The following is a 27,067-nucleotide window of genomic DNA, read 5'->3' as shown; positions in this document are numbered from 1 at the left end:
CAGTTTCCTGTCTTCTGCTGCTATAACCCATATGCTTCAAGCTTCAAGGTTTGTATGTTCAGATGGTATTCTATTGCTTCTTTATTGGAGCTGCCGTTGCCCTGCTTTCATCTGGAAGCAGTCGGGCTGTTCTCCTCTGACCTCTGACTTCAACAAGACATTTTCATCCACAGTGCTGCTGCTTACTGGGACCATTCTCTGTAAACCGGAGAGATGATTGTTGGGGAACAATCTACTATCTGCAGAAGCTCACATTCAAGGATGAATCCTTTTGGTTTATAGCATATTTTATTCAAGCAACATTTCAGTTCTTGTTTTTAGGAGCTCATCTTTTTTGATTGAGGGCCAGTTTAATGTGTTTGGTTACCTCCACTAATATGTATGAAATTGTTGTAATACAATCCTTCTAAGAAATCTAAAAATCTATGAATCCTTCTAAGAAATCTAAAAATCTCTGGTCATTGATGTAAAAATAGCTGTAGTAAAATGTTCAAATACTAATAATAATTGGCTTTTGCTGGTAATCCTTCTGATAAAACTAAAAATCAATGAAAAAGTAATGAAATACTAATAATAATTGGCTTTTGCTGGTAATCCTTCTGATAAAACTAAAAATCAATGAAAAAGTAATGAAATACTAATAATAATTGGCTTTTGCTGGTAATCCTGAGAAATCTGAAAATCTATGAAAAGTAATGAAATCACACATTTAGGTAAAGTAAGATAGGAGGAAAAAAAAATCAAATAGCACAAAAAATCTCAGCAGGGGTAAGCAACACACACATAAGTAAAGATTTACTTATGTGTACCCACCAAGGGTACGGTGGAATCTTGAGGATGCGAATATATATATAAGTCTGAGTGTGTTTGCAACACTGATAGAAGCACCATTGTCCTTGAGAAGAGAGGTGGAAGTTTTATCAATCGGCCGCATAGTCCTATCATCACACAGCTGGTAGGGGAGTGCTGGGGAAGAGCGTCGTGTTTATATAACATCCATGAGATATTTTGTCGATAGCCAGTTAGCAGAAGTTGCCAAGGCCACATTGGGGCGCCAGATTTAGAAAAACAATAAATGTTGTGGTTCAGACAATTGTGAATTTCAAACTACCTTAAGAGTTTTACTGGTATGTCTCAATTGCGAATCCAAATAGCCAATTGCTGGTATTTTCCACAGATCTCGAGCGTACAACTTCTCCAGGATTATATCCTTTAACCTCTGAGTCCAACCGCAGCCAGGCTGCGATTCTGTTCAAGAATCATGTCCAGCTTGCGATTTTGCTCTCTTAACATTTCAGTCTGAGTGTTGATCGCTCTACAGACTCCATCCAACATCACAGGCAGCTTTGGAATGCTTTGAACAGCCGCCCACGTTTTGCGAATCACTCAATCACACTCCAAATCCATAATTTACAAGTTTGGAGGATATGCAAAGCGAGGCTCTGAGAAGAATACAGACAAAAAGCAGAAGCAGGGATCAGCAGGGAGGGAGAGAAAACGTGTGTGCAAGAGATCTCGGTGGAAGATACTGGTCTTGGTATAGGTTTGACCAGCTACAGTTCAGCAGAATGCAATATCAATGATGTTAAGTAGCTGCATTCATAGCATGAACCTTTTCAGTATTTTTGATTAATTCATTATGACTGCAGTCAGAAGGCTGCAGCTTGAGTCATATGTCAGTGTTTTTATGCGTCATTGCTTTACTTACTGAGCAGTGTCAAGTCACTGCAGATTCAGGATCAGATTAAAAGGGGCATTTAAGGCTACCTTGTTTATATCAAGTTTGATGTAAGAACTTTAAATCAGAGCGTCATCTGTAAGCTGTATGAATGTTTCTGAAGTTTGTAGAGCTGTGGTAAATGAGTTTCTTTTTCATTGAGAGTATTTCCAACAACATGAATGAAATGTGCCTCTCTTGACCAGAACTTAAGCTTGATGCACTAAGTGGGTAAATTACATCAACAGTGCTGCAACCTTTCTGCCTCCATCTATTATTGGCCAACAACAATGTTCATCTTATATCATAAAGCAAACAGCACCTCTACAATACAGATGCTGAAATATGAATTAACTTATGAAACTTTGAAAGTCCTTCAAAAAACCTGGTGGACTGTTAATCAAGACTACTTTATAAGTCTGATTGCATGAAAGGAAAACAGATACAACGTGTGCACAGCACTGTATAAAAACCTAATGAACACAATACATGACCAGCTCTTTACTGAGGAATAATTAAGCCACTTTCTCCAACTGCTTTGTCTCAGTGTTCCCTTGGGACATTAAAGTGGGACAGCATGTATTGCAAGCAGAGGGAAATGATTGTGTGTGTCTTAATGAGTGCTGCCTTAGTGCTGGTGGAGTACACACCAAAGGCAAATTCATGGGAATCACCCTCAGCCCAGCACCAAAGCTCCCACAGTGCAGTGGGAAAACAGGTTGACAACGCTTGGAGAAGTAGAGAAGCAAAGCTTTCTACCCTCAAACCAGGAATCTGTCTCCAGACCTGACAGCCTGGCATGCCACTACTGTTGTTACCACATATTAATATTCATCAGACATCTCCTGAGGGAGCGGCGGCTTCTCTCTGAAAAGATGACACTTTTGAATATCATTTACCTGCCACTCGCTGTTGTTCCCCCTCCAAATCCACCGTTCTTCACTGCCAGACAACTGTCAGGTTGATGAACTCTGAGAAGAAACTGATCATTTAGAAGCAAAGGAGCTGGATGGTATTAATCAGCAGCACTGAGAGCACTTCTGAGCAGGAAACGTGCTGCATGCTGTCGAGGCATCAGTCTGCCTGTAAATCTGTATTAACCCAGACAAAGCTAACCCTGTCACTTTCAGACCATAGATGCCATTTCTATCCTGGTTTCAAAACAAAACTATTTTAGCATTTGTTTTTGTTTGATGCACAGACTAACTGATGAGAGTTCGATTTTACCCCATAACCACACTTAGCTGTCCATGCTTTGATCCTTACATCAGTCTTGTAGACTGTTCCCTAATGGCTGCTGGTTACCTAAAGAACATAAAGTACATTAAATAAATTATTCGGTAATTCACTTCAGCTGATGTCTAGACATATTTTCATAACCCTTTATTATGTAAAGGGTTTACGTGGAAGTCCAGGGAACATAGCAGACCGGTCAGAGAGAACATTTTGAAGACGTTCAAAGCTTTGAATATTGTTTTAGAACTCGACCCTGCTTTAAACATCTCCCAGAGCTCCGTTCAGTCCATCATCTGAACATGGAGAGAGGATGGAGCAACTGCAGACCTACTAACACATGGAGGTCCACCTAAGCTGACAGAGGGAGGGGAACATTAATCAGAGAACAGGCATAGAGTCCCAAAGTAACTCTGGGGGAGCCGTGGAAATTCAGGGCTCAGGTGGTAGAATCTGTTGACAGAAAAAGTATTAGTTGTGTGCTTTACAAATCCAAGCTGTATTGAAATGTAGGAAGAAGACACTGTTGAAAGAAAGTTATAAGAAGTCCTTTTTGAGTTTGCCACAAGCCGTGTAGGAGACACAACAAATGTGGAAGAAGGAGCTGTTCTCAGATAAAACCATAATTTTGGCCTACATGCAAAATGGTATGAGGGGTGGAAACACTACACTGCACTCAACTCTGAACACTCCTTCCCCATAGTAAAACATGGTGGTGGCATCATCATGCTGTGCTTTCCTGCAACAGAAATTGAGAAGCTGGTTAGAGTTGTTGGGAAAATGGATGGAGCTAAATCCAAACCTGTTAGATGCTACAGAAGAATTGAGACTGAGGTGGAAGTTCACTTTCTAGCAGGACAACGGTCCGAAACATACAGCCAGAGATACAATGGGAGGGTTAAGCTCAAAGGATATTCATGTGTTTGGATGACCTAGTCAAAGTCCACACATAAATCTAATTGAGAGTCTTTAGTATAAGTCAAAGATTCATGTTTAAAGATGCTTTCCATCCAATCTGACTGACCTTGACCTATTTTGCAAAGACAACCAATTATTCACTACTTTCTGTTGGCATGTCTCAAAATTCCAGTAAACTACATTGAAGTTTGTGCTGGTGAAAGGGAAAAAAGAAATTCTTTTCTTTTTGATGTATTTAAATCTCCCCTTGACTTTCACCATGCTTGCTAATTTTGATAACCTCTGCATATAAACCTTGCATACTCCCTGTCAAATGTTCTGTAGCAAGGCATCATTGTTCAAAACAAGTAGACTAAGGACTTAAATGCACTAACAGTAGCTTTGTTGCTCAACTTGTAGAGTAGATTATCCACTGACTAGATGGGTAAAGGTAATATCCCCTAGTTCTCCAGTCTGTTGGCTTGTAGTGTAAAGTGTTGAAAAGATTAGCAAAGTTCTTTTTCTATGCTGGCTAATTATAACTACCCCTATAGTTCAAATAATATCCACCTAAGTATTGGGAATGTCTGATTTGATCAATAGATCTTTGCACCAAGAAAGATATATTTTTTGTTATTTCAAATAGTTTTCACCCCTACAACTGCAGTAAGAATATGCGCGCACACACACACACACACACACACACACACAGTCTCTCTCCCTCATGTTAAACTCCATCTTTGTGTGAAGATGCGCTTATAGACCACTGAAGTACCACTCAGAGCATTTTAATAAGTGATGCTGTAGTCTAAACTGTAGTGTGTCCTCAGTCATCTGCCTTAGATCAAGCCAATTGTTGCATCACTGCTTTTGGAACACATACAAACACACACACGATGGCGGCTGCTGTCATCTAAGAGCCTCTGGTCTGTCTGTGCAGCCTGATGGTCTCTTTACTGCTTTCATGCGCACCTCTGGGCTCAGCAACATGCTGGGTTTGTGCGTACTGGGCTTGTTCCAGGCCATCAGTGTAATTCATTACCACCTCCCTTTTTCTGCTGCTTGACAACACATCAGAGAGACTGGAAGGAGAGAGGAGAGGGATGTGAAGAGATTAAAGAACTGAAAATGAGCGAGGCCGAGAGGAGGAATGCCGAAGACAGGATATGAGGGGGAGAAGCTGACAGGAGCGTAGGTAGGAAAAGCTGAAAAAAAAATTATTGTATAAAGAGAGACAGAAGGAAACTGGAGGAAGATGAGGTAAGGTGATGAGACATGCAAAAAGTTTTTTAGTGCTTTAGAAAATCATTTGAACCAGTTTGTGTTTAATGAAGCACAGAAACCACAATTGAAGTGTTGTAATTATGAATCTGAGAATATTATTTAATATTTAATATTAATATTTTAATATTTTAATATTTTATCAAATAATATTTCGGTCTGTTAAGGGTTGTCCTGTGAATACCAGCCCAGTAAGGCGATGGTATTAGGACAAAATAGAAAGGTGTGAGACAAGGTCTGACATTATTGAACAGCATAAACTCTGCACACACATGGAATGAATTCACACAATTTCTTAAAATACAAGAATTTATTAACAAAAACAAGTCAACTCAAAGTCAAACATATTTCAATCAACAAACTCTTTACTATGCTAAAACAATCCAACTAAACTACCAAGCAGAATTAAAGAATAAGGAAGACTAATGGGCTATGTACAATATAAACAAGTTGATTAAAGATGATTGGAAATCAGGACCAAAAAGAGTGATGCAACATTACCATGAAATGTTTATGTTTGAGAACCAAGGATTATCTTGAAGAATCTGGAAGTGAAGTTAAGTTAGTCTTGGAACTAACTTAGGCAATAATCAGCAACATTTAGACAACCCTTCACAATGCAAGATCAGATAAAATATTATTTTAATAAAACAATGTTTTAAATAATGATCTGCTGAATAAAACCAACCATGACCATTTCTCAACGGTGTCTAATTAGCTGCCTTTAGTTATTGAAATAATATTCGAAGAAATATTATTTCTTCGAAATAATATTTCCCTCTTAAGTCCCACATGTAACTTTAAGTACCACTAATACAAGTATTACGTGCATTTGAGCGCTGGCGGTGTGCTATGGCCAATCGTGGCGCGAACTGAGCGAGCCTTGTAAATACAGCAGAAATAAAGTTGGCTACCGTTTTAGCATTTGTTTACCTTTAGCATTAGGGAGGATGGAGAAAATTTAGCACTTTTAGAAAGACTGTGCGGACATTTTTCATGCAGGCCAGTGAGAGAGGATAAAGGGAAAACACAGATAAAATAGAATAAGCTCAAATTGCAGGAGTATAGTGACCATCTGCCAGTCATCAACTTTACAGAACAAATTTTGTAGCATAACCCCCAGAATTCACACCCTGCGCTTCTGTACGTGTCCGTTCCAGTCCATTCCAGACCGCCTCCGTGAGTATGTGAAAAGCAACGCCTACTACATCCTACAATTTAAATAAAACGCTTAACTTTATTGTGAATATTAAAAAATGTATTTAATATGTGGTTAATGATCTCTATTTACTCTATTTAACTTTGACAAACCGTTTGTTGTTGGCCTTCTTTTTCCTGTTTGCTATGTTTGAAATTGTGGAACTTGACCCGGTTGGAAGCAGACGGACCAGAATGGAACAGAAAATTGGACTTGTTCCCTAATATGACGGAGAGCGGGTCCGTCAACAGTGTTGTTAGGAGTAGTAATGGAGAGTGTGGAACCATTCTCATTAATTAACATAACAGCGGAGATGCTCCGTCGGTCGGACGTGAACGGAACGGAGCAAGCATGAAGGATGTGGAATCTAGGGCTAAGGCTCAGTGGCCTGTTTAGTGATCACAAAAAGAAAAAAATACAATGAAATAAACAACATTTTAACTATTTTACCCTAAACCAATGTTCTCTGTCCAGACACAACCACTTACTGTGAAACCTTCTGATGAACAGGAGGACGTTCAATAGAGCCAGTAAGGGGCGAGCATTTGCTTGGACTGGACAACAAGACAGGCACATGGACCTGGGGTTTCAATGCTGTCTTCTTCAGACAGTGGGCAAAAAACACTTCATCGAAATAATCAGAGACACCTCTTCTTGGGGAATCTATAATTCTTTCAGAATTTTTCTGCTGGAGCTCAGACAGACAGGCCAGGGTATGATCACCAGATACACAGAGAGCTGAGCATAATTTCTTCCAAGGAGTTATGCAAGAAAATGGGTTAATACTGGGCGTTCTGGGATTCAGAGTTTTTACCAGTTTCTTTTGTGTTCTGTGTATAGTTTAGACCTTGTTTCCTCTCATGGCTGGGCCCAACAGCTGGAACTCATGGGATAAGTTAGATTACCCAACAATGTTCAGCTAATATAAAGATGATCTTGTTATTAGTAAGAGGGCCACAAAACAAAAGTGGCTTTAAGTTTAAAATAGCATTAAAAGAAACTTGGAGTGGACCACACAAACAAATGAGGCATATTTTTGCGAACTTTAAACACAGCATCATCTATGTTGATATGTAACTCCATCAAGGTTTATTTTATGAAGAGTTTGGCTGATTGAGCAGTCGGCATTGTCCCTGCAGCAGTCAGTCACTCTGAATACTTGGGGAGAAACTATAATAGAGGAGTTAATTCAACGGTGAGTCAGATGATCCAAGAGATCAGCTGGTGATCAGAATCAGACCATTTGTTCCTTTTGATTCTGTCATACAAACTTTATTTACAGTTTACATCTCTTTATTCCAACTTGTGTAAAGGTTTGTAGTTCTGGTTCTATACTTTCATAAACTTTTCTAATCTATATCATGTTTACAAAATGTAAATGAGTTTGCTGTTATATGCTAGTCAGTGTTGTGCCAATTCATCCTTTACAAGAACCAGTTCTAAATTTAGGTCAGACTGGTTAAAATGAATTGATTCTTGTTCATAGTTCACCACTTAAATATTTTGAACGAAGTTTACAGCTCTATCAAAAACTAGTTGTTAATCATTTACGATGTTTTGTCTGAACTAAAGTAAACAATAAATGACGTCATTAACAGTTTAACATATTGATGATGTCATTTCCTGACATTCATTCTCTACTGTTGTCTTTGCTCACATAAACTGTATTTTATAATGGCCGAATTTCCAAAACAGCTGGTCTTTATTTTAACAGTTTCATCAAGAGAAAAGTTTTTTTGTACTTAAACTGTCCATTTAGACTAGGTTTGGAACTTTGAACCCTTTTTTTTTTCCATCACGTCTGTGCATACGGGATTTAGCATGAGTTTTTTTTTTTTTTTTAAGCCTTTTAAACGATTATTGCACAGTCAAAAACCCAAAGTAAAACTGAATGACAACAAATACTAAATGTTGAAGTTGTCTTGGACGAAAGCATGCACTCATTTCTTATTTTCTGCTAAGGAGGTCAATGTTCAATGGCACAACTTATCTAAATATCTTTGCTCCATCTCCTGCCAATAAAAATAATGTATTGTTTGAGCCTTCAGTTAATATCTTTACAGATAAAGCAAAGTCAAAGTAGAAATAACAGCAGCAAAGTCAGTTTAATTCGAGGGACGATGCATAGGCCTCAGTTCCTCACAAAGCTGAACTGCATCTCTGCTGTCCACACTCAGTATCTGCTGAGTGCTTTAGGGAAAATGCTGAGACCCTTTCCGGTGAAATGTCCCTGAAAACATTGTGTGACTCTTTATTTTACCCCCAAACAAAGCACCATTAAGTAATATCATGCTGACCTGCGTTACTTTCATGTTCCCAGACATAAAAACAGCACCATTCAATTCAAAGTTCCCAAAAAGGCGAACTCAACTCATGCAAGACACTGACTACAGTAACAAAATGACTTCCATACTGAAGTGTCAATCTTATTGAATGTTTAGCTTGAGCAGCCTGTCAGAAACTCCAAGATCCTATATTTTTTGAGTGAACACACCATACTTAAGGACTAACAGGTTGTCCTAACAACAACACGTTTTGCTATGACTCAGGGAAAGAAGACTCATTTGTCCATTTTCAGTATCAGTTAGGTGTTTAAAGATGAAATCAGAGGAAGCTCAACCAAATAGTATACTGTATGCAGGCACGGTAGCTGTCCATTCAGACTCCTGCTCATATACAGAATAAAAGATGGATGCTCTTCATACACTTGCAGTTTTGGTTGCTTTGCTCTTCAGCGTTTTCAGTGCCACAGGTCGTCATTTCATTAGTGAAGGGCCTAATAGACCTTTGGGTCTATTAGCTTTATTATGACTATGGCTCATATTAGGACTTGCTAGAGACAGCAACTCAAGTCTGAGACTTCCACTCGAGTCGCACTTAAGTCCCATAAATAAAAGACTTCAGACTCAGCTTAGACTTGTGCCCATAAGACTTGAGACTTGGAGCTTTGACTCTTTGTACCTGTTTTACTCTCATGTAATGAAGAGTCACAGGAAGCCAGTTTATGAGTTACAGACTGCAGCGGCTACGCATGTTTTACTGTGAAAGGATGAGCTTGATTATTAGCCATTGATGTTGTTAGATCATTATGGGTTGTTAATGGCTTATAACAACCTGTTCATGTTATCTGTAGCTTCATAATAATTACCACATGAATGTATCTCCAGCTGAACGCTGTATTAAATGACTTTAGATCAGTTCAGAACAAAATAAACATAATTTAAGCTAGCTGCAACATTACAAGGATATTTCCAACTGAAAATATCAAAATAAAAGCCCTGCATGTCCGTTTAACATTAGTTTATTTACCTACTATGCTTTGTCTCGTTCATTATGCTGTAATTTATACCTTAAATTTGAACATCTGCACTACGTAGAATTACGAACAAAGGTTTTAAATGTGGAGTTAGAAAATGGACTATGTTCAGGACCTTCATTGCAGATGTGAAGATGGAAGCTGTAAGGCTGAAGAATGATGCCTTTTAAGCTTGGTTGTCCTTGGGGGCTCCTGAAGCAGCTGACAGTTACCAGGTGGTCAAAAGGACTGCGGCTTATGTGGTTGTGAAAGAAAAAGCTCGGACATGAGAGAAATATGGAGAGACCATGGAGAGAGACTTTCGATTGGACACAAGGATGTTTTGGAAAACCAATTTCTGACTCATAAAGGGGAAACAGGAATCATCCCAAGCTATCTATGCTTTGGGTGGGGGGGGGACTGTAGACTCAGACTGAAGATATTGTCGGACAGTGAAAGGATCACTTTGAGGATCTTCTCAATCTGGTCAAAATGTTCTCCGTGGGGAGGCAGAGCCTGGAGACTCGGGAGAATGGGATTCCATCATTGTGAAAGAGGTCACAGAGGTAGTTATAAAAAGCTTTCCACCAGCAGGGTGGCAGGTGTGGATGATATTCAGTATGAGATGCTGAAGGCTCTGGATATACTGTGAGCTGTTATGGTTGATATGTCTTTTCAATGCTGCATGGAGGACCAGGACAACACTGTTGAAATGGCAGGCTGTGTTGGTGGTCCCAAATTTTAAGAAAGGGGACTGGAGAGTCTGTTCCAGTTCTCGTTCCAATGGACCAGTGGACCTGATGTTTACCATCACGTAAGTTGAGGGGATCATGGGAGTATGCTTCTACTGTCTACATGTGTTTTGTGAGTATGGAGAAGGCCTACAGTCTTGTCCACCCTGTTGTGGTTAAGAAAGAGCTGAGGCAAAAAGCAAATCTCTTAATTCACCAGTCTTTCCATGTTCCAATGGTCACGAGGTATGGATCATGACCAAAACAATGAGATCTCTGATACTAGTGGCCAAAATAAGCTTCCTTCGTAGGGTTGCTGTAATCAGCCTTAGAGCTCCGATATCCTTGGGAGGGCTTGAGATACAGGTCCTTCTCAAAATATTAGCATATTGTGATAAAGTTCATTATTTTCCATAATCGTTCGTTCGTCGTCTTCCGCTTATCCAGGACCGGGTCGCGGGGGCAGCAGACTCAGCAGAGACGCCCAGACGTCCCTCTCTCCAGACACCTCCTCCAGTTCCTCCAGGGGGAGCCCAAGGCGTTCCCAGGCCAGCCGAGAGACATAGTTCCTCCAGCGTGTCCTGGGCCGTCCCCTGGGCCTCCTCCCAGTGGGACGTGCCTGGAACACCTTCTCAGGAAGGCGTCCAGGAGGCATCCGGTATAGATGCCCGAGCCACCTCAACTGGCTCCTCTCGATGTGGAGGAGCAGCGGCTCTACTCCGAGCCCCTCCCGGATGGCCGAGCTCCTCACCCTATCTCTAAGGGAGTGCCCGGCCACCCTACGGAGGATGCTCATTTCAGCCGCTTGTATCCGTGATCTCGTTCTTTCGGTCATGACCCAAAGTTCATGGCCATAGGTGAGGGTAGGAACGTAGACCGACCAGTAAATTAAGAGCTTTGCTTTTCGGCTCAGCTCTCTCTTCACCACAATGGACCGGCACAGCGCCCCCATTACTGTGGAAGCCGCACCGGTCCGTCTGTCAATATCCCGCTCCATTCTTCCCTCACTCGTGAACAAGACCCCGAGATACTTAAAGTCCTCCACTTGAGGCAGGAACTCCCCTCCAACCTGAAGAGGACAAGCCACCCTTTTCCGGTCGAGTACCATGGCCTCGGACTTGGAGGAGCTGATCCTCATCCCAGCCGCTACACACTCGGCTGTGAACCACCACAGCGCATGCTGTAGGTCTTGGCTAGAGGGGGCCAGCAGGACCATGTCATCCGCAAAAAGAAGAGACGAAATCCACTGGTCCCCAAACCAGATCCCCTCCGGAGTCCAACATGCACTGGGAACAGGTCCGACTTAGTGCCGGCAATGCGGACCAAACTCCTGCTCCGCTCGTACAGGGACCGGATGGCCCCTAATAAAGGGCCGATTCCATACCACTGGAGCACCCCCCACAGGGCATCACGAGGGACACAGTCGAATGCCTTCTCCAGGTCCACAAAACACATGTGAACCGGTTGGGCAAACTCCCATGAACCCTCGAGCACCCTGTAGAGGGTATAGAGCTGGTCCAGTGTTCCACGGCTGGGACGAAAACCACACTGTTCCTCCTGAAGCCGAGGTTCGACTATCGGTCGGACTCTCCTCTCCAATACCCTGGCGTAGGCCTTACCAGGGAGGCTGAGGAGTGTGATCCCCCTGTAGTTGGAACACACCCTCCGGTCCCCCTTCTTATAAAGGGGGACCACCACCCCAGTCTGCCAGTCCAGAGGCACTGTACCCGACCGCCACGCAATGTTGAAGAGGCGTGTCAACAATGACAGCCCTACAACATCCAGAGACTTGAGGTACTCAGGGCGGATCTCATCCACCCCCGAAGCCTTGCCACCGCGGAGCTTTTTAACCACCTCGGTGACTTCAGCCTGGGTGATGAAAGAGTCCAACCCCGAGTCCCCAGCCTCTGTTTCCACCACGGAATGCGTGATGGCAGGATTGAGGAGATCCTCGAAGTACTCCTTCCACCGCCCGATAATGTCCTCAGTCGAGGTCAGCAGTCTCCTGCCCCCACTATAAACAGTGTTGGCAAAGCACTGCTTCCCCCTCCCGAGGCGCCGGACAGTTTGCCAGAATCGCTTCGAGGCCAACAGGTAGTCCTTCTCCATGGCCTCACCGAACTCTTCCCAGGCCCGAGATTTTGCCTCTGCCACAGCCCGAGCTGCAGCACGCTTGGCCCCACGGTACCTGTCAGCCGCCTCAGGAGTCCCACAAGCCAACCACAGCCGATAGGACTCCTTCTTCAGCTTAACAGTATCCCTTACTGCCGGTGTCCACCACCGGGTTCTGGGATTGCCGCCACGACAGGCGCCGCAGACCTTACGGCCGCAGCTATGGGCAGCAGCATCGACAATAGATGCGGAGAACATGGTCCACTCGTACTCTATGTCACCAACATCCCCCGGGATCTGGTCGAAGCTCTCCCGGAGGTGGGAGTTGAATACATCCCTGGCCGAGGGCTCCGCCAGGCGTTCCCAGCAGACCCTCATTATGCGCTTGGGCCTGCCAAGTCTGCCTGGCTTTCTCCTCCTCCAGCGGATCCCACTCACCACCAGGTGATGATCAGTGGACAGCTCAGCCCCTCTCTTCACCTGAGTGTCCAAAACATGCGGCCGAAGGTCTGATGATACGACAACAAAGTCGATCATCAACCTCCTGCCTAGGGTGTCCTGGTGCCAAGTGCACTGATGGACACCCTTATGTTTGAACATGGTGTTCGTTATGGACAATCCGTGACTAGCACAGAAGTCCAATAACAAAACACCACTCGGATTCAGATCGGGGAGGCCATTCCTCCCGATCACACCTCTCCAGGTGTCACTGTCGTTCCCCACGTGGGCGTTGAAGTCCCCCAGCAGAATAATGGAGTCCACGGGAGGGGCACTATCCAGCACCCCCGACAGGGACGCCAAGAAGGCCGGGTACTCTGCACTACCACTCGGCCCATAGGCTGAAATGATAGTCAGAGACCTCTCCCCAACCCGAAGGCGCAGGGATACGACCCTCTCATCCACTGGGGTAAACCCCAACACGAGACGGCTGAGCTGGGGGGCAACAAGCAAACCCACACCAGCCCGCCGCCTTTCCCCGTGGTCCACTCCAGAGTAGAAGAGAGTCCAACCCCTCTCAAGGAGATGGGTTCCAGAGCAGAGCCCACGCTGTCCGTGGAGGCGAGCCCGACTATTTCTAGTTGATATCTCTTGACCTCCCGCACAAGCTCGGGCTCCTTCACCCCCAGCGAGGTGACATTCCACGTCCCTAGAGCCAGCCTAAGCATCCGGGGATCGGGCCGCTGAGGTCTCCACCTTCGTCCGCCACCTTCGTCCGCCACCCAATCCTCTTTGCACCGGTCCCTCACGGTTCCCCCTGCAAGTGGTGGGCCCACTGTCATGATGAAAATTTAACATTCATATATTTTAGATTCATTGCACACTAACTGAAATATTTCAGGTCTTTAATTGTCTTAATACGGATTATTTTAGCACACAGCTCATGAAAACCCAAAATTCCTATCTCACAAAATTAGCATATCATTAAAAGGGTCTCTAAACGAGCTATGAACCTAATCATCTGAATCAACGAGTTAACTCTAAACACCTGCAAAGGATTTCCTGAGGCCTTTAAAACTCCCAGCCTGGTTCATCATTCAAAACCCCAATCATGGGTAAGACTGCCAACCTGACTGCTGTCCAGAAGGCCACTATTGACACCCTCAAGCAAGAGGGTAAGACACAGAAAGACATTTCTGAACGAATAAGCTGTTCCCAGAGTGCTGTATCAAGGCACCTCAGTGGGAAGTCTGTGGGAAGGAAAAAGTGTGGCAGAAAACGCTGCACAACGAGAAGAGGTGACCGGACCCTGAGGAAGATTGTGGAGAAGGGCCAATTCCAGACCTTGGGCGACCTGCGGAAGCAGTGGACTGAGTCTGGAGTAGAAACATCCAGAGCCACCGTGCACAGGCGTGTGCAGGAAATGGGCTACGGGTGCCGCATTCCCCAGGTCAAGCCACTTTTGAACCAGAAACAGCGGCAGAAGCGCCTGACCTGGGCTACAGAGAAGCAGCACTGGACTGTTGCGCAGTGGTCCAGAGTACCTTTTTCGGATGAAAGCAAATTCTGCATGTTATTCGGAAATCAAGGTGCCAGAGTCTGGAGGAAGACTGGGGAGAAGGAAATGCCAAAATGCCATAAGTCCAGTGTCAAGTACCCACAATCAGTGATGGTCTGGGGTGCCGTGTCAGCTGCTGGTGTTGGTCCACTGTGTTTTATCAAGGGCAGGGTCAATGCAGCTAGCTATCAGGAGATTTTGGAGCACTTCATGCTTCCATCTGCTGAAAAGCTTTATGGAGATGAAGATTTCATTTTTCAGCATGACCTGGCACCTGCTCACAGTGCCAAAACCACTGGTAAATGGTTTACTGACCATGGTTTCACTGTGCTCAATTGGCCTGCCAACTCTCCTGACCTGAACCCCATAAAGAATCTGTGGGATATTGTGAAGAGAACGTTGACCCAAGACCCAACTCTCTGGATGAGCTAAAGGCCGCTATCGAAGCATCCTAGGCCTCCAAAAGGCCTCAGCAGTGCTACAGGCTGATTGCCTCCATGCCACGCCGCATTGAAGCAAAAGGATTCCCGACCAAGTATTGAGTGCATAACTGTACATGATTATTTGAAGGTTGACGTTTTTTGTATTAAAAACACTTTTCTTTTATTGGTCGGATGAAATATGCTAATTTTGTGAGATAGGAATTTTGGGTTTTCATGAGCTGTATGCCAAAATCGTCCGTATTAAGACAATAAAAGACCTGAAATATTTCAGTTAGTGTGCAATGAATCTAAAATATATGAATATTAAATTTTCATCATGACATTATGGAAAATAATTAACTTTATCACAATATGCTAATATTTTGAGAAGGACCTGTAGAGCCGCTGCTTCTCCTCATTGAAATATGTACTGGGTGCCCTGGAGGATGTTGCTGACGAGAGGGATGTCAAGGGTTACCTCCTGAGCCTGTTGCCCCTACAACCTTTTGGATTGTGAATTGGGAAAGATAGGATTATAATTCAAATGTTCATGTAATAAATTACGCCTGAGGAATAAGAGTACAGGATTGTATCCTAACCTACAGCGATACAGATTTTAGAGGTGACCTAGACTTTGGGGATTTGATTAGTTTAATGTTTATTTGAATCACTAGAAATTTGAGAGTTGACTCTGAATTGGGAGGAAAGACTTGAGACTTGACTTGGAGTTGGTCATCAAAGCCTTGAGACTTGACTTGGACTTTGTCCTAAAAGACTTGAAACTTGACTTGGATTTGGAAAATTTGACTTGTGAACATCTCTAGGATTAAGTTAGTAACAGCCTTAGTTTAGACAATCCAGAAGATACAAGTCAATTCACCTGAATTCAATTCAGTTTAATTTATATAGTGCCAATTCACAACACATGTCATCTCAAGGCACTTTACAAAGTCAATCCCATCAAATCATACAGATTTCAAGTCAGATACATACATTCCAATTAATTCTAACTATCAAACAGTATATTCAGATTTAGTTTATTATTGAAATTGGTTAAACCATTTTTCTATCTAAGGAAACCCAGTAGATTGCATTGAGTCAGTGACTTGCAACATTCATTCCTCCTGGATGAGCATGTAGCGACAGTGGACAGTCGCCTACATTGACTTTGCAGTAATTCCTCGTACTGAACATGCATGTAGCAACAGTGGGGAGGAAAACTCCCTTTTAACAGAAGAAACCTCCAGCAGAACCAGTACTTTTTTTTTTTGTCTTTCTCTTTTTCTTCTTTTTCTCTCTTTTTTTTCTTTCTTATATCTTTTTCTTTTCTTTTTTCTTCTAAAGAAATAAAGCAGAACCAGTCCTAATGTGAGTGGCCATCTGCCACAACTGACTGGGTGTGCAGAGGGGATACAGCGCATGTAGTTAATGTCCCGAAGGCAGATTCGTCCCCCAATGTGGGGCAGCGGGTACTCAAACTGGGTCCTGGATAGACGGAAGTACCGCTGGAAGTGACCGTGATCCAGATGCTGCTCCTGGAGTAGGTGGTGGTACTCTTCAAACTGGTTCCGTCTCTGTTGAACCCAGGGACGTCTACACCGGCGGCATTGTTTGGCTAGACATAAATAAAGCACTGTGACTCGCTCCATATTAAGTTGAAACCGGTGGGCAGCATATCGAAGCGCCTGCTATTTGACGAAGCAGTGAAGCAAGTGGAGCATTGTCGCACGCTGGCCTCGCGAATTGCTAGCGAAATGAATGAGAAATTTGCTGAAATCACATTCGGTTGGAATGCACCTTTACACCAAGGTTTTTTGCTTTGTTGCCGGAAGTCAATTCAATGCCATCCACATTAATTGATTGTCTAAGCAGTTACTTTTTCAAAGATTCCAGTCCAAAGATGACAACTTATGTCTTAGAAGCAGAAAGTTTAAAGTCATCCAAGTTTTAATGTCTTCAAGACATGCCTATACTCTAACTGGTGAGGCTCATAAGGATTTATGGATAAATAAATATGAGTATCATCAGCATAACAGTGAAACTTTATCCCATGCTGCCTTATAATTTTACCTATTGGAAGCACATGTATAGTAAAAAGAATTGGGCCAAGCACTGAACCCTGTGATACTCCACAAGAGAATATCGTGATCCACTGTATCAAATGCAACACTGAGATCTAACAGAACAAGTACAGACACAAGTCCATTATCTAAAGCCATAAGAAATCATTAGTGACTTTCACCAGAGCTGTTTCAGTGCTATGATGAGCTCTGAAACCTCACTGAAACTCTTCAAACAGGTCATTGCTGTGTAAATGCTCACACATTTGATTAGCAACTATTTTCTCAAGAATTTTAGATAAGAACGGAAGATTGGATATAGGTCTGTAATTTATTCAGTCATCTCTATCAAGCAACGGTTTTTTAAGTCAAGATTTAATTTCAGCTAACCTATCTAAAATGGGGCTGGTAATCAGAGGGAACACCTCCTTAAATACTTTGGTTGGGATTGGGTCTAAACATACAAGCTGAAGCTAATATTTTTGATAACTCATGAAGCTCCACTTTACCAGGGAGCCAGTCTCCTATGAATAATTACCTTCTTTTTCAGGGGGGCTACATTGTCTAATTCACCACCCAGTGAGGAAGTAACGCTATGAACAAGAACATCAATTTGTGAAGGGGAAGAAACTAAATTATTGCCCTCATCTGTGTTTTTCTGTGATAATGACGAAATAAAAAATACGACAGATTTTTTAAAGGTTGTTACAACATTGTCTGATAATGATCTACTATAATGAAATTTTCTTTCAGGTACAGAGTACTCGGTTAAATTAAACTCAAACGTTATTAAAAAATGGTCAGACAGCACAGGGTTATGAGGAAATAATGTTATTTCTTTACACTCAATGCCATATGTAAGCACAGGGTCCAGAGATTGAAGACAAAGGTGGGTAGGTTTGCTAATGTTTCGAGCAAACCCAATTGAATCTAAGATAGCATTAAAGGCTATATTTAGGCTATCACTTTCAGTGTCAACATGAATGTTAAAATCCCCCACTATAATAACCTTATCTGTATTTAATACTAAATCAGATAAGTCTGAGAACTGATCTAAAAATTGAGAATAAGAGCCTGGTGGATGGTACAAAACAACAAACAGAAGTGGCTTTAGTGCTTGGCAATTTGGATAAGGAAAACTAAGGATTAAATAATTAAGAGTGGTAGCTAAGCTATTAATTGGTATGGGGCTAATCAAGTCAAGTCAAATCTGAAAGTAAAAAGAAACTTGGAGATGGCCCAGAAAGACTGTGATTAGTGCTTTCTATAAAGTATAAGCACCATTTAAAAGTAGAAATAAAGTTGCACAATCTGCATTTACAAGACGTTAACATGAGTGAAGACAATTTAAAGAAAACCCAGAACAAAAAAAAAAAAGAAAATACAAACTGTATACAGGTCCTTCTCAAAATATTAGCATATTGTGATAAAGTTAATTATTTTCCATAATGTCATGATGAAAATTTAACATTCATATATTTTAGATTCATTGCACACTAACTGAAATATTTCAAGTCTTTTATTGTCTTAATACGGAAGATTGTGGCATACAGCTCATGAAAACCCAAAATTCCTATCTCACAAAATTAGCATATTTCATCCGACCAATAAAAGAAAAGTGTTTTTAATACAAAAAACGTCAACCTTCAAATAATCATGTACAGTTATGCACTCAATACTTGGTCGGGAATCCTTTTGCAGAAATGACTGCTTCAATGCGGCGTGGCATGGAGGCAATCAGCCTGTGGCACTGCTGAGGTCTTATGGAGGCCCAGGATGCTTCGATAGCGGCCTTTAGCTCATCCACAGTGTTGGATCTTGAGTCTCTCAACGTTCTCTTCACAATATCCCACAGATTCTCTATGGGGTTCAGGTCAGGAGAGTTGGCAGGCCAATTGAGCACAGTGATACCATGGTCAGTAAACCATTTACCAGTGGTTTTGGCACTGTGAGCAGGTGCCAGGTCATGCTGAAAAATGAAATCTTCATCTCCATAAAGCTTTTCAGCAGATGGAAGCATGAAGTGCTCCAAAATCTCCTGATAGCTAGCTGCATTGACCCTGCCCTTGATAAAACACAGTGGACCAACACCAGCAGCTGACACGGCACCCCAGACCATCAATGACTGTGGGTACTTGACACTGGACTTCTGGCATTTTGGCATTTCCTTCTCCCCAGTCTTCCTCCAGACTCTGGCACCTTGATTTCCGAATGACATGCAGAATTTGCTTTAATCCGAAAAAAGTACTTTGGACCACTGAGCAACAGTCCAGTGCTGCTTCTCTGTAGCCCAGGTCAGGCGCTTCTGCCGCTGTTTCTGGTTCAAAAGTGGCTTGACCTGGGGAATGCGGCACCCGTAGCCCATTTCCTGCACACGCCTGTGCACGGTGGCTCTGGATGTTTCTACTCCAGACTCAGTCCACTGCTTCCGCAGGTCCCCCAAGGTCTGGAATTGGCCCTTCTCCACAATCTTCCTCAGGGTCCGGTCACCTCTTCTCGTTGTGCAGCGTTTTCTGCCACACTTTTTCCTTCCCACAGACTTCCCACTGAGGTGCCTTGATACAGCACTCTGGGAACAGCCTATTCGTTCAGAAATTTCTTTCTGTGTCTTACCCTCTTGCTTGAGGGTGTCAATAGTGGCCTTCTGGACAGCAGTCAGGTCGGCAGTCTTACCCATGATTGGGGTTTTGAGTGATGAACCAGGCTGGGAGTTTTAAAGGCCTCAGGAATCTTTTGCAGGTGTTTAGAGTTAACTCGTTGATTTAGATGATTAGGTTCATAGCTCATTTAGAGACCCTTTTAATGATATGCTAATTTTGTGAGATAGAAATTTTGGGTTTTCATGAGCTGTATGCCAAAATCATCTGTATTAAGACAACACAAGACCTGAAATATTTCAGTTAGTGTGCAATGAATCTAAAATATATGAATGTTAAATTTTCATCATGACATTATGGAAAATAATGAACTTTATCACAATATGCTAATATTTTGAGAAGGACCTGTATAGAATTTGTATGTGAAGATTAAGTGATTTATGCTGATTCACAGATTATCATGAGTACAGCCATTGTTAGATTCTGTTTGGATGAAATGTATCCAAAGTAATCCATTTTTAAAAATGCTTGCATCTGTCGAATCTAATCCGTTGTGGACGTGCTGGAATGAACTCTTGTAGAGCTTTTCCTTTATCTGCTCTGCCTGGATCTCAGTCCAGTACAGTTGGTGTTCTTCTGTCATTATGGAATTAAGTGCTGAGTCTAATCATATTGAATCGGTGTTGGCTATTAATGTTTCAGACTGTTGACAGTTTATCATACTGGCTATAAAGCACTTTGCATCATAAATACAGTTATTCTGAAATAGTTTTAACTCTGTGAACAGTGGCATTATTGCTGTTTAATTTAACTGAAAAGCTTAGTTAGAATTTTTTGGAAGTAAGGTTCTATGAAGTTACTTTCCTAAAATTCTTCCCTTAACTTTTTAATAAAGATGTTGTATCACGGCCCGCATGTTGGAAAATTAAATGCATCCTCTGAGTGCTGGAAGCTAACAAGCTAATCAGATGTACATGAACTTGAGTCTTTTTCAAATTAATCACTTATTGTAATTCTGGAGTTTCTGGACATAAATTATTTTAGAGGGTTTGTTAGATTTTACAAAGCTGCTGTAATGTTATTACACCCTTTTATCTCAAAGACGTTTAATCTTATCATTTATACACTGCCTGGCCAAAAAAAAAGTTGCCACAAAAAAAAAAAGAGGTCACGCACTTTAATATTTCGTTGGACCGCCTTTAGCTTTGATTACGGCACACATTCGCTGTGGCATTGTTTCGATAAGCTACTGCAATGTCACAAGATTTATTTCCACCCAGTGTTGCATTCATTTTTCATCAAGATCTTGCATTGATGATGGTAGAGTCTAACCACTGTGCAAATCCTTCTCCAGCACATCCCAAAGATACTTAATGGGGTTAAGGTCTGGACTCTGTGGTGGCCAATCCATGTGTGAGAATGATGTCTCATGCTCCCTGAACCTCTCTTTCACAATTCGACCCCGATGAATCCTGGCCTTGTCATCTTGGAATATGCCCGTGCCATCAGGGAAGAAAAAATCCATTGATGGAATAACCTGGTCATTCAGTATATTCAGGTATTCAGCTGACTTCATTCTTTGAACCCATACTGTTGCTGAACCCAGACCTGACCAACTGCAGCAACCCCAGATCATAGCACTGCTCCCACAGGCTTGTACAGTAGGCTCTAGGCATGATGGGTGCATCACTTCACCTGCCTCTCTTCTTACCCTGATGCGCCCATCACTCTGGAACAGGGTAAATCTGGACTCATCAGACCACATAACCTTCTTCCATTGCTCCAGAATCCAATCTTTATGCTCCCTAGCAAATTGAAGGCTTTTTTTCTGGTTAGCCTCACTGATTAGTGGTTTTCTTAAGGCTAAACAGCTGTTCAGTCCCAAACAGCTACAGAAAGTCTTCAGTAAGCATACATCTTGCTCTGCTGAGGATCTTTGCTGAGGGGAGGCATTTACAGAAACAACATCCATCTTTACTTTGTACATTGTACTGTAGGTAATGAGTTGTGTTGTTTTGTGCTGCTGTGCTCAGGTCTCTGTTCCCATTTTGTGCTTCATGGTCTCAGGATTGATTCACATTTGGATCCAGATCTGGACCGGAGCCCATACCTTACAAAAGGTTATTATAGATTGACAGATTGAGTCAGTGACAGACTGTCTAATCTGATATTTAATTCAATAGAAGATACTTAAAAGTTATCTATGTAAAGCAGCCCAGCCAACTGGATCTAGTTATTGACTTTGCATTAATCGCTTCTCCTGACCAAGCATGTGGCAACAGTGGACAGATAGTTGAACAGAGTATTGAGCAAGCACCTTTGACTCATCGGTCTAAGTCTACTCTCATTATGTCCATCTGTGAGGAGCTCATGTCCAGAGATCTTGGTGGTGTTTCTGTACATACAGGTGCTTCTCAAAATATTAGCATATTGTGATAAAGTTAATTATTTTCCATAATGTCATGATGAAAATTTAACATTCATGTATTTTAGATTCATTGCACACTAACTGAAATATTTCAGGTCTTTTATTGTCTTAATACGGATGATTTTGGCATACAGCTCATGAAAACCCAAAATTCCTATCTCACAAAATTAGCATATTTCATCCGACCAATAAAAGAAAAGTGTTTTTAATACAAAAAACGTCAACCTTCAAATAATCCTGTACAGTTATGCACTCAATACTTGGTCGGGAATCCTTTTGCAGAAATAACTGCTTCAATGCGGCGTGGCATGGAGGCAATCAGCCTTTGGCACTGCCGAGGTCTTATGGAGGCCCAGGATGCTTCGATAGCGGCCTTTAGCTCATCCAGAGTGTTGGGTCTTGAGTCTCTCAACGTTCTCTTCACAATATCCCACAGATTCTCTATGAGGTCCAGGTCAGGAGAGTTGGCAGGCCAATTGAGCACAGTGATACCATGGTCAGTAAACCATTTACCAGTGGTTTTGGCACTGTGGGCAGGTGCCAGGTTGTGCTGAAAAATGAAATCTTCATCTCCATAAAGCTTTTCAGCAGATGGAAGCATGAAGTGCTCCAAAATCTCCTGATAGCTAGCTGCATTGACCCTGCCCTTGATAAAACACAGTGGACCAACACCAGCAGCTGACACGGCATCCCAGACCATCACTGACTGTGGGTACTTGACACTGGACTTCTGGCGTTTTGGCATTTCCTTCTCCCCAGTCTTCCTCCAGACTCTGGCACCTTGATTTCCGAATGACATGCAGAATTTGCTTTCATCCGAAAAAAGTACTTTGGACCACTGAGCAACAGTCCAGTGCTGCTTCTCTGTAGCCCAGGTCTGGGGAATGCGGCACCTGTAGCCCATTTCCTGCACACGCCTGTGCACGGTGGCTCTGGATGTTTCTACTCCAGACTCAGTCCACTGCTTCCGCAGGTCCCCCAAGGTCTGGAATTGGCCCTTCTCCACAATCTTCCTCAGGGTCCGGTCACCTCTTCTCGTTGTGCAGCGTTTTCTGCCACACTTTTTCCTTCCCACAGACTTCCCACTGAGGTGCCTTGATACAGCACTCTGGGAACAGCCTATTCGTTCAGAAATTTCTTTCTGTGTCTTACCCTCTTGCTTGAGGGTGTCAATAGTGGCCTTCTGGACAGCAGTCAGGTCGGCAGTCTTACCCATGATTGGGGTTTTGAGTGATGAACCAGGCTGGGAGTTTTAAAGGCCTCAGGAATCTTTTGCAGGTGTTTAGAGTTAACTCGTTGATTTAGATGATTAGGTTCATAGCTCATTTAGAGACCCTTTTAATGATATGCTAATTTTGTGAGATAGGAATTTTGGGTTTTCATGAGCTGTATGCCAAAATCATGTGTATTAAGACAATAAAAGACCTGAAATATTTCAGTTAGTGTGCAACGAATCTAAAATATATGAATGTTAAATTTTCATCATGACATTATGGAAAATAATGAACTTTATCACAATATGCTAATATTTTGAGAAGGACCTGTAGTTATTACGAGCTTCCTTTGTACTTAGTGCAGTCATAGGTTATGTTTCTGGATGATCATACAGCTATGGTTTCTGCTTTTGGCCTAATGAAGTGAGATTTGAACAGACTACCTGAATCTTTAACACAGTTTTGCAGTTATGTGCACAAACCTGATGATTGTTTGCAGCTGATTGTTTTTGTAAAAATCATAAATGATTGCTGGCTGAGCTTAGCATCTCACTGACGTTTTAGTGCATTTTTGATCTGGGCATTGTGCAATGTTCTGCTATTAATGCCCTTTTAACAGAAACTCCAGAGAGCATTTACTCATCAGATAAGACACCTCGCTCAGTCATACACACACAGGTTAAAATGATTTTTCAGTCCTCTCACCAGGTGTAGCCCCCCCCCCCCCCCCCCCCCCCCCCCCCCACCCCCCCCCCCCCCCCCCCCCCCCCCTCCAATAACTAAACGCACCTTCCCAAAACAGCATGAGGAAGGAAATAGTGTACCTGTTTGTGTTCTAGGAAAATGTCCTCAGCACAGATTTTAAAAGGGTGAGTTACTGATGTGAAACCATGGAAACACAGCAGACAAAAACTCTTCCAGCTGAATCACTCCAACTCAATTATTCTGCTGCCTCTCCATTCAGTGTTCTGTTGTTTTCCAACCCTGAACAGTCCTGCTGTCACCGCCACAAAAAATCCTCCTCTTTTACTGTAGCACATCCAAGCATATGGAAAACCCCAGATGGACTGAATAGAACAGTATCTATTTTGGGCTCAGTGTTTGCTTAACCAGCTAACATGTACAAGGCTATTTTCTTCCTTAGACATGCCTTGGGTCAAACACAGGCACTCTGTGTTCACTACAGATACAGCAACAAGTAAAGCTTCCTTTCTTCCTATAGAAGTCTACAATCACACAGTGGTTTTGAGTGGCAGCGTTAGCAGTAGAGGACTTGGAAAGTCTGTCACAAATGTCCGAAGGTGGGAAAAACACAATGAGTTCTGATGAGAGAAATGAAGAAAAAATATTTCCAGGACTGATTCTACAGCAGCTGTTAAAGGCAAGAAGAACAGTGGCATTGAGCTCGTAGAAGAGGTTAACAATTATTTGTACAAAACCATCATATTTCAGCTTTATTAGTGTTCTACAGGAAAAAGTGAGCAGCTCAGTCCACTCTGTAAATGTGACACAAAGACTAAATTTACCCATAGTCCCTGGCTCCCTAATGGTATTCAAATACAGAAACACATTGTGAGGTTGCAACCACAAGCCTAAAGCCTTTTGCTGGGATATGTGCATAACTATAAAGTAAATAAAAAGCAGATAAAGGACAGATTGTTTTCAAAACTTTTCCTAATTAAAATCTAAAAAGTGTGGCATGCATATTTAATCAGCCCCCTGATTCAATACTATATAGAAACGCTTTTCTGCAGGTACAGCTCCAGGTCTTTTGGGGTAAGTCTGTACCAGCTTTGCACATAAAGGGATAAACTTTTGCCCACTCTTCTTTGGAAAACAGCTGAACCTCCATCAGATTAGGTAGAGGTCTCCTGTGAACATCAGTTTTCAAATCAGGTCACAGGTGTTCTGTTGGATTCTTTGACTAGGCCATCCTAACACATAAAGATGCTTTGATCGAAACCATTCCATTGTTTATCTGGCTCCCTCCAGCTCCACCCCAGTCTCAGGTCTTCTGCAGCCTCTAACAGCTTTCTTCCAGGATTCTCCTGGATTTACCTCCATCCATCTTCCCTTCAACACTGACCAGCTTCCTTGTTCCTGCTGAAGTAAAGTGTCTCCATAGCATGATACTGCCATCACTTAGTTTCATGATGGAGATGGTGTGTTCTAAATGATGTGAAGTTCTAGTTTTCAGCCACATAAAGTTTTGCATGTAGGCCAAAGAGTTCAGTTTTGGTCTCATCAAACCAGAGCACCTTCTTCCACATGTCTGCTGTGTCTCCTACATGGCTTGTTGTAAACTATTTGCTTAGAACAAGTTCATGCGTTATGAATACTTCTGCAAGAGACTGTAAATGGTGACATTTAAAAGACAAAAACAAACAACCAGCAGATCATAGATGACTTTAGTATATGTTTGGACAACAGCCATTAATCTAAGGACATTCCACGTCCCTAGAGCCAGCCTAAGCATCCGGGGATCGGGCCGCTGAGGTCTCCACCTTCGTCCGCCACCCAATCCTCTCTGCACCGGTCCCTCACGGTTCCCCCTGCAGGTGGTGGGCCCACTGGGGGATTATTAAATGTCACTATTTCAATTTAGTTTCAGTTAAGTTCAGTTTATTTTTATAGTGCCAGTTCACTAGAAATATTGTCTCAAAGCACTTTGCAAAAAGATTAAATTACAAGGAAATTCAATTCAAATGCAGAAATACTGTATGTACTCAGTCCAGTCCAATCCTACAGATTCCAAGTCAAGTACACATTCTATTTCAACCCTGATTATAAAACAATTGTTCTGCAAGTTTTACCTTCAGCAGGCATTAAGGAGAAGCTGAAGTTCTGATTTGCATCTTTCCACCTTTAGCCTCTGTGGATCATGGTTCTGGCGCTGGGTGATGAGTGGAAAGAAAACTTCACTAAAAACTGCAGCACTGGAAAAGACCAAAACAAATAGTGCATTAAAACCCAATCAACATGATCATTACCAGTGTTTTGACACATGCTGTTTATCCGTTTCTCCATGGTCACCACACTGGAGTTCTGAGGAGAAAAACTGTCTGTGGTACATGTTGATGACACATGTTAATGGCTTTGTTTTTCCTCAGCTGGAAAAGAAAGAGATGACCCCGCCCTTCAAACCTCAAATCTCTGATGAGTATGGCTTGGACAATTTTGACACGCAGTTTACCAATGAACCAGTGCAGCTAACACCAGATGACGAGTGAGTACTGCTTCTTCTCTGCTCACATGAAAGACTGTCCAGGGCTGTGAAAAAGGATTTGTCGCCTTACAGATTTGTTCTTTGCATTCATGTCACACTTCCAATCATCCAACGAATGTTACCATCAGATAAAGGTGATCTGGGTAAAGATAAAAAGCATTTTTCAATGATGGCTTTATTAAGGGAAATAAAATCATCATAAAATCCATTCTTAAATCATGAACTTGATGTGAAAAAAATAATTTTGGTATGTAATGGTGTTGAAAAATAAAGGTCATATTTTACCATATTGATTGCATATAGCAAGAATTTGCAGGCTATCGTATGTCAGCTTATTTCCGTCTGATTCTGTCCTGCTCTAGTTTTCTTAAATTGACTGTATTTTAATATGACCAAATTGTTAATGAATCTGCTCTATTTCACATATTTTCCTGCTTTGTCAGAGAGCAAAATGTGTCTGACTGTTTGGCTGGATGGCAGCCTAGTATAACAACTTTAGCAGACTATTTTAAAGCACCATTAGGTTCGTTTTTGTCTTAAATTCTTGATTCTTTGTAAACATGTCAGCTGACAACGTCATCACTGTAGCTTAGCTGTAGCTTCATTCCTCTACTCATCTCTGCAGCATACACATCTGCTCTTGTTCTACCTACAGCATTG

The 27,067-nt window shown here is 42.3% G+C and overlaps 1 protein-coding gene across 4 annotated transcripts in view; it reads left to right on the top strand.

Annotated features, from left to right (window-relative positions):
• Positions 1-27,067, top strand: part of prkcz (protein kinase C, zeta) — a 227,597-nt gene that overhangs the window by 186,669 nt on the left and 13,861 nt on the right. For all 4 annotated transcript variants that reach the window (XM_047364805.1, XM_047364798.1, XM_047364822.1 and 1 more), the window contains one exon: positions 26,292-26,407. In XM_047364805.1, the coding sequence (XP_047220761.1) occupies positions 26,292-26,407 (116 nt within the window). The remainder of the gene's footprint in view (positions 1-26,291; positions 26,408-27,067) is intronic.

This window comes from Girardinichthys multiradiatus, chromosome 1 (genome assembly GCF_021462225.1).
Source record: "Girardinichthys multiradiatus isolate DD_20200921_A chromosome 1, DD_fGirMul_XY1, whole genome shotgun sequence".
NCBI lineage: Eukaryota > Metazoa > Chordata > Actinopteri > Cyprinodontiformes > Goodeidae > Girardinichthys > Girardinichthys multiradiatus.
The sequence above is the reverse complement of the archived record's forward strand: the minus strand, read 5'-3'. Positions and strand labels throughout refer to the sequence as shown.